Source organism: Dromiciops gliroides, chromosome 4, assembly GCF_019393635.1.
Source record: "Dromiciops gliroides isolate mDroGli1 chromosome 4, mDroGli1.pri, whole genome shotgun sequence".
Lineage (NCBI taxonomy): Eukaryota > Metazoa > Chordata > Mammalia > Microbiotheria > Microbiotheriidae > Dromiciops > Dromiciops gliroides.
Window position 1 is genome coordinate 158,223,117 of NC_057864.1, and position 13,484 is coordinate 158,236,600.

The following is a 13,484-nucleotide window of genomic DNA, read 5'->3' on the forward strand; positions in this document are numbered from 1 at the left end:
GGAGCCGAAGCCGGAGCTGGAGGAAGATGGAGGGGAGCGGAGCAAGGCCGGGCGGGGCGGCCTGTGAGTGACGGGCAGAGGGTTAGGGTCGGGAAGGGACGGGGCTGGGGCCTCGAGCCGTAGCATTGCAGCATGGGGAAGTCAACAAGCTTTTATTAAACGCCTACTATATGCCAGGCACTGCGCTAAGTGCTATCATGCTCCCGGAGACCTGGGCTCTGGCTGTATGGGTTAGATATTGTGGATTAGAGCCCTCGACTCTGCTGTTTATCTGCTGGGTGGCTTTGAGCAGGTCACTAACCCAAAAGGCCTTAGCTTCCTCTTCTGAAAAATGGGGCCGGAGGAAAACAGCAGCGGGGTCTGAAGGGGTGTCGGAGCCTCTAAGATGTTTATCTACTTCTCCTACTTGGGCTTTAGGGAGTAGTGGGGTCAGGTCCTCAAATCAGGGCAATTAATTCAAATTAGGCAAAACTTAAGTGGTTATGTAGAGAACTGTGCTAGATGCTGGGGGGGAAAGAACTTAATTAGTGCTTTAATCTATACAACAAGGCTGTGAGACAAGCATTTTACAGATGAGGAAACTGAGGCTTGGAGCTGTTAATTGTCCAGAGTCACGGTTGTGCCAGACCTGAGACGTGACTGTACCCAGATCTCTGGACTCTTAACTTAGCAATCTTTACAATTCACTGTCTTCCTGAGAATTCTGGGGTTTCAGTCCCGCCTCCTGGATGGAAAATGACCCCCTCCCCTTGCTTTCCCTTCTTCCCTCAAACCGATGTGCCTTTGTTTTGGGGAGCTCCAAAAAGCAAAGTCCGTGAATCTGTAGAAGGAGGGGAAACCTAAGCTTGTGAGAGTGGGCTAAAGACTTTAAGAAGTCTTGAAGAAAGAGTGCTGTTTTGTTCACACCCACCCACACAGAGTCCTGCCCAGTTTTCGATTCATAGCTCTGGGGTGAAGTCATTTACCAGTTTACTTTCCAGGCTTAACTGCCAATCCTTTTTTCTTTTTGCTCCTCCCTTGGAGTAACTGATGGATTTCTTGCCATTGGCCTGTCACTTGGAATATGGTCCTGAGAGTGTATTTTTAAAAACCTCACTTGACTGCCAATTCAAATTAAATTCCTCGAAAAGAAATTTGACAGTCAGCTAAAAATAATTAGCCATAGAAATTAAGTGCTGGGTCAAAAATAAATTGACTGAACTCTGTGTCTACTTTTAATTCACTCTGAGTTCATTTTTCTTTGGAATCTTTTTGGGTGGGAGCTTAAGGGTAGGGAAATAAGTGTCTTAACTGTGTCTGCTAAAGTAGATGCTTCTTTTGAATAGTGGGATGGGGATTAGGGGAATGGTGGGTTGGGATCCAAAGGGGCCTAGAGAAATATGGTCAGGGAAGATTTGGTGAGTAGTTTTCTATTTTAACTATCCTGAGGATTTTTTTTTTTAAGATTGCTTGGATCTCAAATTTGTAAAATCGAGAATCTTAGAGTTCAAACATAATATACTCCCTGTTCCAAAAATAATGTACTTCTCCATCTCTATCAAAATTCTTTTCTGTCTACCCTCAGCTTAGGTGCTCCCCTCCTTCATGAAGCCTTCCCCGAACCCCTCCAGTTGACCGGGTTGTTTCCTTAAGTTTTCTCCACAGTTTCCCAAGGGATATTCCTAAATAGAATGTCTGACCATGTCACTCCCCTCCTCAATCAACTCTAGTGGCTCCCTATTACCTCTAAGATCCAATACACAGTTCTGTGTTTGGCATTTAAAGCCAAATGTATTTACAACATAGCTCCATACATCATTCCCCTTAACACACCCTTCAGTTCAGCTAAACTAGCCATGTATGTTCCTCCATCTTCTTTGTGTGTTCTTACAGGTTGTCACCTAATGCATTCAATGCTTTCCTTCCTCACCTCTGACTCTTAGAATCCCTTGTTTCTTTCAAAATCTCAGCCAAATACTACCTCCTACATGAAGCCTTTCCTGATTTCCCCAGAAAAGTTACCTTTTATTTATTTGTATATAATTTAGTGTATATGCAAATAATTGTCTCCCTTAAACTCCTTGAGGCAGAAACTTTCATTTTTTTGTCTTTCTGGCCCTAGCAAAATGCTTGGCACATATATGTCGCTTAATGAATGTGGATTTTTTTTCTTTTTTAATCTTTGTATCTCCAGTGCCTATCAAAGCACCCTGAAGATATAAGACATTTGCTTAATGTTTATTTCATTGAATTGAGAAGCCACCTTAGAGGGCATTTAGTCTAATTCTAACAGATATATACCATCCAACAGGTGGTCATTTAGCTTTAGCAAAAGCAAATATCATTTACCTCCTTGATCTGACCTTTGAAGAAAGAGCCAGAAGTATACTCTTGGGGAACTCTTAGTTAAATAGGAAAGTAGATAGGATGGAACTAAGGATTCAGGTGACTAGAGCTCCAAGATGGCTCTCCTGGAGGGGAGAGGAGGGATGGGAAGAGAGTGGCAGGGAGGGGAGGGCATTGTTGGAAGGAAGAGTCTGAGAAACTTTCCGGAAGGAGGAAACTGTGGAAAAAGTGGAGAAGGAAACAATAATCATTGGAAAGGTGAGAGAAGGACATTTGAACAAGGCGGGGATGGCCTCTCTGGAGTCCAAGGGGGTACAGAGCATTGGGCCTGGACAAAGTATTTTTTCCCATATGATTGGGCAAGACAAGCTAACCTGGGAGGAGTCTAGTCTAGTGAATTGGGACTGGATGAGTGAGCATCAGATGGGAATTATTTCAGGTTTTCAGGCAGGGGAGGAATTTGGTGCCCTTTTGATGGTGTCATACCTCCCTCCTTCTAGATGAACGCCTCACTGCAGAGGAGATGGATGAACAGAGGCGGCAGAATGTTGCCTATCAATATCTCTGCCGCTTAGAGGAGGCCAAACGGTGAGTAGAGGTGGGCAGGAGGAGGCCAAGAGAAGAGGCCAAGGGATGAGGGGAGGTGTGCAGGGCAATATTAAGCGGGAACAGGGAAACCAAATTGTAAGTGGGGAGTGGACAAGGAATGAATAGAATTTTCAGGGTGCCAGTTCATAATTGTGCTTCTCCTTCATCCTACCGCCTCTAGCCAGGGTTAGGGATAGGTACCAGAACTATTATTTCATCAATACAGGGAATTACCAGATGAGGAAACTCCTTCCACCAATGCACATTAAGACTTTTTCTGTCTTAAGAGAATTGTCTGGAGCATGGAGAAGTCAGTCACATAGCTAGTATGTGTCAGGAAGGGACTGGAACTCAGGTCTTCCTGGCTCTCTATCCTGCCTGCCACACTTCGCCTCTCAGTTTTATTTATTTGTTTGTTTTTTTTGTTTTTTTGCGGGGCAATGGGGGTTAAGTGACTTCCCCAGGGTCACACAGCTAGTAAGTGTCAAGGGTCTGAGGCCAGATTTGAACTCAGGTACTCCTGAATCCAGGGCCAGTGCTTTATCCACTGCGCCACCTAGCTGCCTCCTCAGTTTTATTTAAATAATAACCATCATCATACCTCAGAGAGGAAAAGGCAACATAATGGATAGAGAGCCAGGGAGACCTGAGTGTATGTCCCTCCACTGACACACACTGGCTGTGTAACCTGGGGCAAGCCACTTAAACCACTCAGAGCCCCCAGACAAATTTGTTAAGAATATAAATCGAAAGGCATTTGCAGATCTATGGCCTCATGAAGAGATTCAATAAAATCACAGGTCCAGAAAATAAAAATTTGTGTCTCTCTATTCATTTAGCATTTTAATGGTTTTATAAAAAATACTTCACTATTTGTCATTTCAGTTGATCCTAGGAGTAACTGTGAGGTAGGAAGGGCTTGTTCCCTCCCTTTCTCTTCATGGATATAAGGGGCTTACTGGGGTCATCTTCCCCATTCTTTGAGGGCAGGTTTCCTTCAGATGCAAGGGACACTCACACTGGAGACGTCATTACTGGTTTTTAACCTCAGGAACTGAGGCTCAGGGGATGCTTTTCTCAAGGTTACATTACTCTTTAGTAATAGGAGTAGTATTGGATTGCCCAAGTTTCCTGAGTCCTACCTCACCATCTTGCCTTCCCTGTTCTATGCCCTGGAGATTCCCTGTCACTCCCATCATCATCAAAATGTGGATAAAGGCTCTGGGCTGTAGAGCTCTTGTAGGCAGATACAGCCTCTGCCCTCTGGGAGCACTGTCCAAGACAGATATGCTGATGAGGATGGACATAGACAATAAGAGACACATGGAGAGAATGGTGAACAAATTCTCTGCATGACGAAATTGGGAAGGTCTGGGTTAAAGCCTGTTTGAGTGGTATTCAAAATTGGGTACAACTGGGCAGCTAGGTGGCGTGGTGGATAGAGCACCGGCCCTGGAGTCAGGAGTACCTGAGTTCAAATCTGGCCTCAGACACTTAACACTTACTAGTTGTGTGACCCTGGGCAAGTCACTTAACCCCAATTGCCTCACTAAAAAAAAAAAAAAAATTGGGTGCAATTACTGGAATCCCATCTCTTCTTCTCAGATCAATTAGGAAAGATATTCTGGAGGAGAGGAGAATGAAGGTAGGAGAGAGAGGTTGGAGTGGGGAAAGAAGGCTCTCAAAAAGGAGGCTTCTCTATATGAGTTGAAGAGGACATTGAAATATAGGAGGATTAGATAAACCTGACTTCAAATCTGGCCTCAGACATTTAGCAACTGTATGACCCTGGACCTCTGTCTGTCTCAGTTTCCTCATCTATAAAATGGGGTTATAATAATAGCACCTACCTCTTAGGTTTGTTGTGAGGATCAAAAAAAATCATTTATATGTTATTTGAAAACCTTAAGGAGCTATATAAATACTCTCTAGGTGGTAGTAGTAGTAGTAGTAGTAGTAGTAGCAGCAGCAGTAATAGCAGCAGAGGCATTGGATTTAAAATCAGGATCTGGGTGTGAATTCTGGCTCTGATATTTCTTCCCTGTGTGATCTTGGGCAAATTATTTCACTCCTTTGGACGACAGTTCACTGTCATTCTATAAAATGAGAGGTTAGATTAGTTTCTCTCTTTCTTTTAAAAACATTGCACTGATATCTTTCATTACATTGCTATCATTTCCCCCAACTCCCCTAAATTGAATCTCCCTCCTTGTAATAAAGCAAAACAAAAAACATCTGGTACAGAAGCTGTGTCTAACAACGAATGTGACATTCTGGCCTCATGGTCCCCGCTGCCTCTTCTATGAGGGATAGTGGATAGAGGGTGGGCCTCATAACCAACTAACCAAACTACCTCATAACCAACTAATGAAATCATTGCTATAAGAGGGATGTTTCATTTTTTTTTTAGTTTATAATTTTTTAAAACATTTTTCCTTTTAAATTTTGAGTTTCAAATTCTCTCCCTCCTTTAGCCTCCCCACCCAATGAGATAGCAAGCAATATAATATCAGTTTATACATGTGAAATGCAAAACATTTCCATATTAGCTGTATCACAAAAAAAAACCCAAAAAAGTGAGAAAATTATTTAATTTAGATAGTCCAATAATTCTTAAATTATCTCTCCTCAATCTATTTTCTATGTCAGTTGTTTTTCCAATAAGATATTTCACATTTTTTTCTATTTTTTTCATTTTTTATTTTGTTTTATTGTTTCTTGATGTTTTATGGAGTCATTAGTTTCTATTTGCCCAATTCTAATTTTTTTTTTTTTAGTGAGGCAATGGGGGTTAAGTGACTTGCCCAGGGTCACACAGCTAGTAAGTGTTAAGTGTCTGAGGTCGGATTTGAACTCAGGTACTCCTGACTCCAGAGCCGGTGCTCTATCCACTGCGCCACCTAGCTTCCCCCCAATTCTAATTTTTAAGGAATTATTTTCTTCATTGAACTTTTGTACCTCTATTTCCATTTGGCCAATTCCATTTTTTGTTATTTTTTCAGTGTTTTTTGTGTGTCTTTTCATAATTTTCTTGCATTGCTCTCATTTCTTTCCCCTATTTTTCCTCTACCACTCTTTTTTTTTTTGCAACAAACATTTATTTTATTTTTTCCAATTACATGTAAAGGTAATTTTCAACATTCATTTTCATAAGATTTAGAGTTCCAATTTTTTCTCCCTCCCTCCTTTTCCTCCCCCCTCTATAAGACAGCAACCAATCTGACATAGGTTATGTATGTACAATCTACAAGTGCCCTTTTTTTTTAAGTCTGTGTTCAATCAATATCAGTTCTTTCTCTGGAAGTGGATAGCATGCTTCATTAGTCCCTTGGGATTGTCTTGGATCATTGCATTGCTGAGAGTAGTCAAGTCATTCACAATTGCTCATAGAACAATACTGCTGTCACTGTGCACAGTGTCCTCCCAGTTCTGCTCACTTCACTATACATCAGTTCATATGAGTCTCTCCAGGTTTCTCTGAAATCATCCTGGCTATCACTTCTCATAGCACATTAACACTCCATTACAATCATATACCACAGCTTCTTCAGTCATTCCCCAATTGATGGACATTCCTTTGATTTCCAATTCTTAGCCACCACAAAGAGTTGCTATAAATATTTTTTTGTACAATTTTTTCCCCTCCTCTACCACTCTTAATTGCTTTCTTTAATGCTTCTGGGAATTCTTGTTGTGCTTGGGTCCAGTTAGCATTTTTCTTTGAGGCTTTTAAAAAAGACAGCACTATTTTCACATTACTCTCTTCTTCTAAGTTTGTATCTTGGTTTTCCCTGCCACCATAGTAGCTTTTTATGATCAAGTTCTTTTTTGTTGTTGTTGTTTGTTCATTTTCCTAGTTCATTTCTTGACTTTGAATTTTATGTTAAAGTTGGGTTCTACTCACCTGAGTGTAGGGAGCTTCAGGCTTTTTTGTGCTGCTGCTTTCAGAGTTAATTCTGGGGCTCTGCAAAGTTTTCGGTGCTTGCAAGGTGGTATTTATTTATTTATTTTTGGTGAGGCAGTTGGGGTTAAGTGACTTGCCCAGGGTCACACAGCTAGTGAGTGTTAAGTGTCTGAGGTCAAATTTGAACTCAGGTCCTCCTGACTCCAGGGCCAGTGCTCTATCCACTGAGCCACCTAGCTTCCCGTGCAAGGTGGTATTATCCCAGGAGAGTCATGGTCACTGCTCTTCTAATCTGTGCTCTAGTCTTTATCCAGGAAAGGCCCCTGCTCCTCTTGATCCAGTTGTGACTAAGGCCCCTGCTTCCTTGTGACTCAACCAGAAGCACTCCTCTACACTCTGAAACCACAAATCAGAACTGTGTTTGGGTAATTGAGTTGACAAATAGCATCAAGTCTTGCACCCAGGGCCAGGAAAGTGTCCTGTGTAATTTTTCTCTCTCTTTTTTTTTTTTTTTTTTGGCGGGGCAAGGGGATTAAGTGACTTGCTCAGGGTCACACAGCTAGTAAGTGTCAAGTGTCTGAGGCTGGATTTGAACTCAGGCACTCCTGAATCCAGGGCTGGTGCTTTATCCACTGTGCCACCTACCCACCCCCTCTGTGTAATTTTTCTAACGAGTTGTCACCTTATCATCTCTGGGTTGAGAGCTCCCAAGACTATTGCTGCCTCCAAGGCCTACCACCACTGCTGCTGCAGAATGCGCTCTAGCCTGACTCCCACTTCAGTGTCCAGGATGTTTCATTCTACTAGATGATTCTCCCCTGCTCTAAATCTTTAATTCTACAGTTCTAGGTGTGTGGGGGTGATTAGAGAGAAGGTAGGCTGAGAACAGATGGGGTCAGAAAGAAGAATAGGAAGGAGAGATTCCTAAGCTGGGGAAGAGGTGTTCAGTTCTGATCTAGACTCTGGAGGACCCAGGGCTCAGGGAGCAAGATTCACATGCCCTGAAATGAATTGAGTGCCCCTGGGAACCCAGCCAGAGGGGCTACAACCTACCTACTTCTTCGACTTTGTCCACAGTTGGATGGAAGCCTGCCTTAAGGAAGAGCTGCCTTCTCCAGTGGAGTTGGAGGAGAGCCTTCGAAATGGGGTTATTTTGGCCAAATTAGGACACTATTTTGCCCCTGACATGGTTCCCTTCAAAAAGATCTATGACTTGGAGCAAATGCGGTATAAGGTGAGGGGGCACCCAAAGGCTCAGCTTTCTTTCCCTATTCCCTACCTTTCACCCATGGGGGTAATCTTCCTCCTTTGACCATGGGTGGGCTTCCTAAAGAGTGAATTGTGCTTCTTTCACATGTGAGGGCCACTTCACAGTAGGCTTAAAGAAATCAAGTGGCCCCTGACCACTAAATCATTGCCTATCAAAGATACTTTGGTGCTTCTCTTCACCTTCCCCTGTGTCTCTTCTTTCCTTGTTTTTTTTTTTTTGTTTGTTTGTTTGTTTGTTTTTTGGTTGGGCAATGAGGGTTAAGTGACTTGCCCAAGGTCACATAGCTAGTGTCAAGTGTCTGAGGTCGGATTTGAACTCAGGTCCTCCTGACTCCAGGGCCAGTGCTCTATCCACTGCGCCACCTAGCTGCCCCCTCTTCTTTCCTATCTTGGTTCTGACACCCCTTCCTTTTGGAAATTTCCTGGACCCGACCTTCCTTCTTTCAATTTTCCCCCCAGCACTGATGTCTAGGTCTTTATCCTGCTGTATCACCTTCTCCTATCAGACCTTGGGGGGAGGGGGGGGGCGGTCCTGTCTGTGGCCTGGAGTACTGTTCTGTCTCCCCAACAGACAGACTCCTTCCTCTGGATCTTCCCACCAGTGCCCAGCACAGGCTTTGTCTATAAGGGGCTCTTGGAACTATGGGGAGACTGACATTCTTTTCTTCCTCTTTAGGCAACTGGCCTACATTTCCGTCACACTGATAACATCAACTTCTGGCTGACTGCAGTGTCTCACATTGGCCTACCTAAGGTAACCTTGGACCCGTCTATATTGGGCATTAGAATTGGAACCTGTCACTCCTTCCTGCCCACTCTGTGCCGCTCCTTTGTCTCCATCAGCTCCTTTGCCCTATGGCTCCCATGTTCCTTAATGACTAGCTAAAGTTTATAAAAATAGCTCTGGGACTGATATGACTTCACACAGGCCACGTATCCCTTCTCTAACTGTACAAGGGAGAGAATTCTCCTCTATGCTTTCCTTCTGAGTCCCTGGGAGTTGTAAGGATATGTGCAATAAGAGATTTTCTTTGTATATAATATATATGCTACTTTTCTGTGTTTATAGTACATAAACACTTTGCAAACCTTAAAACCTTATACAAATATAGCACAGTGCCTGGCACATAGTAAACACTTAATAAATGCATTGTCTATATAAATATGACGCATATTTTCAGAAAAAAAAAAAGAATACAAAAGTACAAATTCTGGCACTGATATAGTGGAATGCCCTTCCAAAACTGGAAGAAGCAATAGTAAAATATCAGATTATAGGCTGCCAAAATGATCTACATTTGCCCCTGTTTTTCTCCGGCTTTAGGAGTATGTGGAAACTAAGAAATCGGGGCTTATTGTGTAAATTTGCCAGTTTCATATGTTTGCCCCTTAATGTGGCATGAATTTATGTCAATGTTGACCTTTCCCTCTCCTCCCCACCTAGTGGGAAATAGGAATAGGGGTAATCAGACCATAGATAAACCTGAGTCATTGAGGTAAGGTGCACCCACTGTGATTTCATTCCTATAAAGGACTCACAGATAAGAAAACTCCCTCTGCCAATGCAGATTATCTACATTCTCTGCAAACTATAGTCTTTTTTTTCTTCTTTTTGAGGCAATAAGGGTTAAGTGACTTGCCCTTCGGGATGTCACACAGCTAGTAAGTGTCTGGGGCCAGATTTGAACCCAGCTCCTCCTGACTCCAGGGCTGGTGCTCTAGCCACTGCACCACCCAGCTGCTCCTGCAACCTATAGTCTTTCAGGTTCCCTAGATCAATGACAGGTAAATTGATTTGCCCAGGGTTGCAAAGCCAGGATGCGTCAGAGGCAGGACTTGAACCCGGGTTTTGGCTCTGAAACCAGCTCTCTATCCACTGTGCCATACTGCCTCTCTAAATGCCACCCACAGTTAGAAAGGTTAAAAAATGGTGCCCTGAATTTCTTCCCTCCTCAAACTGGGTGCATCTACAAGACTTACTACATGCACTAATAGGCTGGCTCCTCCTACAGACCTTTCTTCCTGAGACTACAGACATTTATGACAAGAAGAACATGCCACGCGTGGTCTACTGCATCCATGCCCTGAGGTGAGCAAATTTCCCATCACCTATATTCCTACCTACAATAGACTCTCCCCTACAGCTGGCATGTTATATATGGGGAGGTTGGAGGAAGGACCAGAAGGAAAACTGCCTGGAATGTGAGAGCCCAGATATGTGGAGCGGTGTATTTGTGCAGTGCCATATGAGTGAGTGCATGTGGAGGTCTTTTCCTTCTGTGGATGTAACTGTGGCCACAGGCTGAGCTGGAGATGTCCCTGAGTTGTGCATGGAGAGGGGGGCTCCCACAGGAGTGGACCTGAGCCAGGCCCTTAAGGTAAGGTCAGCCTTCTATGAATGAATGGTGGATTGATTGTTAATGACCCTCATTACAGATGGATATCCAAGAGAGAGAGAGAGAGAGAGATTCCTTGAATTTTTTCATCTCATTTCTTAGAAAACATCCCAAGCTTTCTCTGTAGCCCTCTTTCAAAAATCCTTCCTCTTGGTTGGATAAAGAGAGTTATGGGAGCCTGAGGTCACTTGGTTCCTTAGATGATGGAAGGAAGAAATTTCCTTCACAATTTTGTCTCCTGTTTTTCCCCAGTCTCTTCCTCTTCCGGTTGGGATTGGCACCTCAGATCCATGACCTGTATGGTAAAGTAAAATTTACAGGTGGGTTCACTTCCTTCTCTACCCAACAATTCAGTTCAATTCAATTCAGTTGAATTCAGCTAAAATTTTTAAAGTTCCTGGGGGCAGCTAGGTGGCACAGTGGATAGAGCACCGGCCTTGGATTCAGGAGGACCTGAGTTCAAATATGACCTCAGACACTTGACACTTACTAGCCGTGTGACCCTAGGCAAGTCACTTAATATCATGTGCCTCAGTTTCCTCATCTGCAAAATGAGGAGGAAAAGGAAATGGCGAGCCACTCTAGTGTCTTTGTCAAGAAAAATTCCACAAAGAGGGTCACAAAGAGTCAGATATGACTAAAAAACGACTGAACAATAGTCCAGGTGAGAGGTGATGAGGGCCTGAGCTAGGGTAATAGTTATGTGAGTGGAGAAGAAGATACATTAGAGAGAGAAGTTGTGGAGTTAGGAACAAAGCTTGGCAACTGATTGGGTATAGGGGACAAGTGAGAAGGAAGAGACAAGAGTAACTCTGAGTTTGTGAATCTGGATGACTGTAAGGGTGAAGTTTCATTTATTTATTTATTCACTTATTTATTAGCATTTCCATAATCATATTGTGAAAGAAAACAGACAAAAAAACTCAAGAAAAAAAAGTTTGAAAAAAGTATGTGTCAATCTGTATTCAGACACCATCAGTTTTTTTGATAGCATTTTACATCCTAAGTCCTTCAGAGTTGTCTGGAATCATTGTATTGCTGAGAATAGCTAAGTCATTCACAGCTGATCATTTTACAGTATGGCTGTTACTTTATACATAGTACGTTTTACTTTGTATCAGCTCATGTGAGTCTTTCCAGGTTTTTCTGAGAGCATCCTGCTCATTTCTTATAGCATAATAGTATTCCATCACAATCACATAGCAGAATTTGTTCAGCCATTCCCCAATTGATGGGCATCCTCTCAATTTCCATTTCCTTGCCACCAGAAAAGAGCTGCTATAAATATTTTTTGTACATATAGGTCCTTTTCCTTTATGATTTTTTACTTCTTTTTAGAAACAGACCTAGTAGTGATATTGCTAGGTCAAAGAGTATGCATGGTTTTCTAGCTCTTTGAGCATAGTTCCAAATTGCTCTACAGAATAGGTAAATCAGTTTACAACTCCACCAACAGTGCATTACTATCTCATTTTCCACCACATCCCCTCCAATATTTGTCATTTTCCTCTTCTATTATCAAATCCAATAGGTATCAAGTAGTACCCCAGAATTGTTTTGATTTGCATCTTTCCAATCAGTAGTGAGTCAGAGCATTTTTTAATATGACTATAGATAGCTTTGATTATTTCATCTAAAAACTGTTCATAACTTTTAAAATTTTTAATTTAATTTTTTTTTTGTGGAGCATTGAGGGTTAAGTGACTTTCCCAGGGTCACACAGCTAGTAAGTGTCAAGTGTCTGAGGCTAGATTTGAACTCAGGTCCTCCTGAATCCAGGGCCAGTGCTTTATCTACTCTGCCATCTAGCAGCCCCCTGTTCATAGCTTTTGATCATTTATCAATTGGGGAATGGCTCTTATTTTAATAAATTTGACTCAGTTCTTTATGTTAGAGAAATGAGGCCTTTATCAGATGAACTTGCTTCAAAATTTTTTTCACACTTCCTATTCCTAACTGTATTTCCCTCCATGCTGTTTCTTCTATCTCCTTTCACTCTTTGTCTCCTCAAAAGTGTTTTGCTTCTGACTATCCCTCCCCCCATTTTTCCTCCCTTCTATCACCCCCCTCCCCTTTCCCTTCTACTTTCCTGAAGGGTAAAATAGAAAAAATAGGGATGTTTTAGGGGAAGGATGGGCCTGGGGAAGGAGGGAGGAGAATATAAGCTCCACTTTAGGCATGTTGAGTTTGAGGTGGAGATGTCCAGGAGGCAGTTAGTTGGTTGTGTGTGAGACTGGGGACTAGAGTTCAGAAGAGAGGCAGGGCTGGATATATAGATTTGGGAGTCACCCCTGAGGAGATAATTCAGCCCATGGGAACTGATGAGATTACACAGAGAAAACATAAAGAGAAGAGAATAGGGCCCAGGAGTGAGCTCTGGGAAAGGCTTATGCTTAAGGGACATGGGGTGGGTGATAATCCATCAAAGGAGGCTGTGAAAGAATGATTAGACCCTCAGGAGGAGAGCCAAGAAAAAATATTGACATAAAAGGCAAGAGTAACTAAGAGAAGAGCAAGCCTGACAACATCAAAAGCTACAAAGAAGTCAAGGAGGAGGAGGGCAGAAAAAAGCCATCCAGTTCATAAGTTAAATGATGACTGGTAACCTTGAAGGGGCTGGGGGGAGTCTCAATTGACGAGTAGCTTTGGAAGCCAGATTGCTAGGGATTGAGAAGTGAGTAGGAGGGAGTAAAATAGAAGCAAAGAGTGGGGATGTGTCTTTCCAAGAATTTGGTTATGATGGGAAGAAGAGATAGGGCAGCTATCAAAGCTTCAGGAGGGATGGTGCTTTGCAATTGCAGTGCTTTGAATTTACCTGCGATATCTTTGCAGAGGAGGAGATCAATAACATGACCTCAGAGCTGGCTAAGTATGGGCTGCAGCTGCCGGCATTCAGCAAGATCGGGGGCATCCTGGCTAGTGAGCTCTCTGTGGATGAGGCTTCTGGTAGGTATCAGCTGACTCTGCACAAGGAATGCCAGGAGTGGTGCTTTAGATGGGTG

The 13,484-nt window shown here is 42.8% G+C and overlaps 1 protein-coding gene across 1 annotated transcript in view; it reads left to right on the forward strand.

The window, feature by feature from the left end:
* Positions 1-13,484, forward strand: part of IQGAP3 (IQ motif containing GTPase activating protein 3) — a 61,489-nt gene continuing 48,005 nt past the window's right edge. Inside the window, exons 1-7 of the mRNA XM_043963809.1 lie at positions 1-63; positions 2,826-2,913; positions 7,895-8,051; positions 8,763-8,840; positions 10,099-10,175; positions 10,735-10,802; positions 13,315-13,428. Coding sequence (XP_043819744.1) covers positions 27-63; positions 2,826-2,913; positions 7,895-8,051; positions 8,763-8,840; positions 10,099-10,175; positions 10,735-10,802; positions 13,315-13,428 — 619 coding nt within the window. The 5' untranslated portion in view covers positions 1-26. The remainder of the gene's footprint in view (positions 64-2,825; positions 2,914-7,894; positions 8,052-8,762; positions 8,841-10,098; positions 10,176-10,734; positions 10,803-13,314; positions 13,429-13,484) is intronic.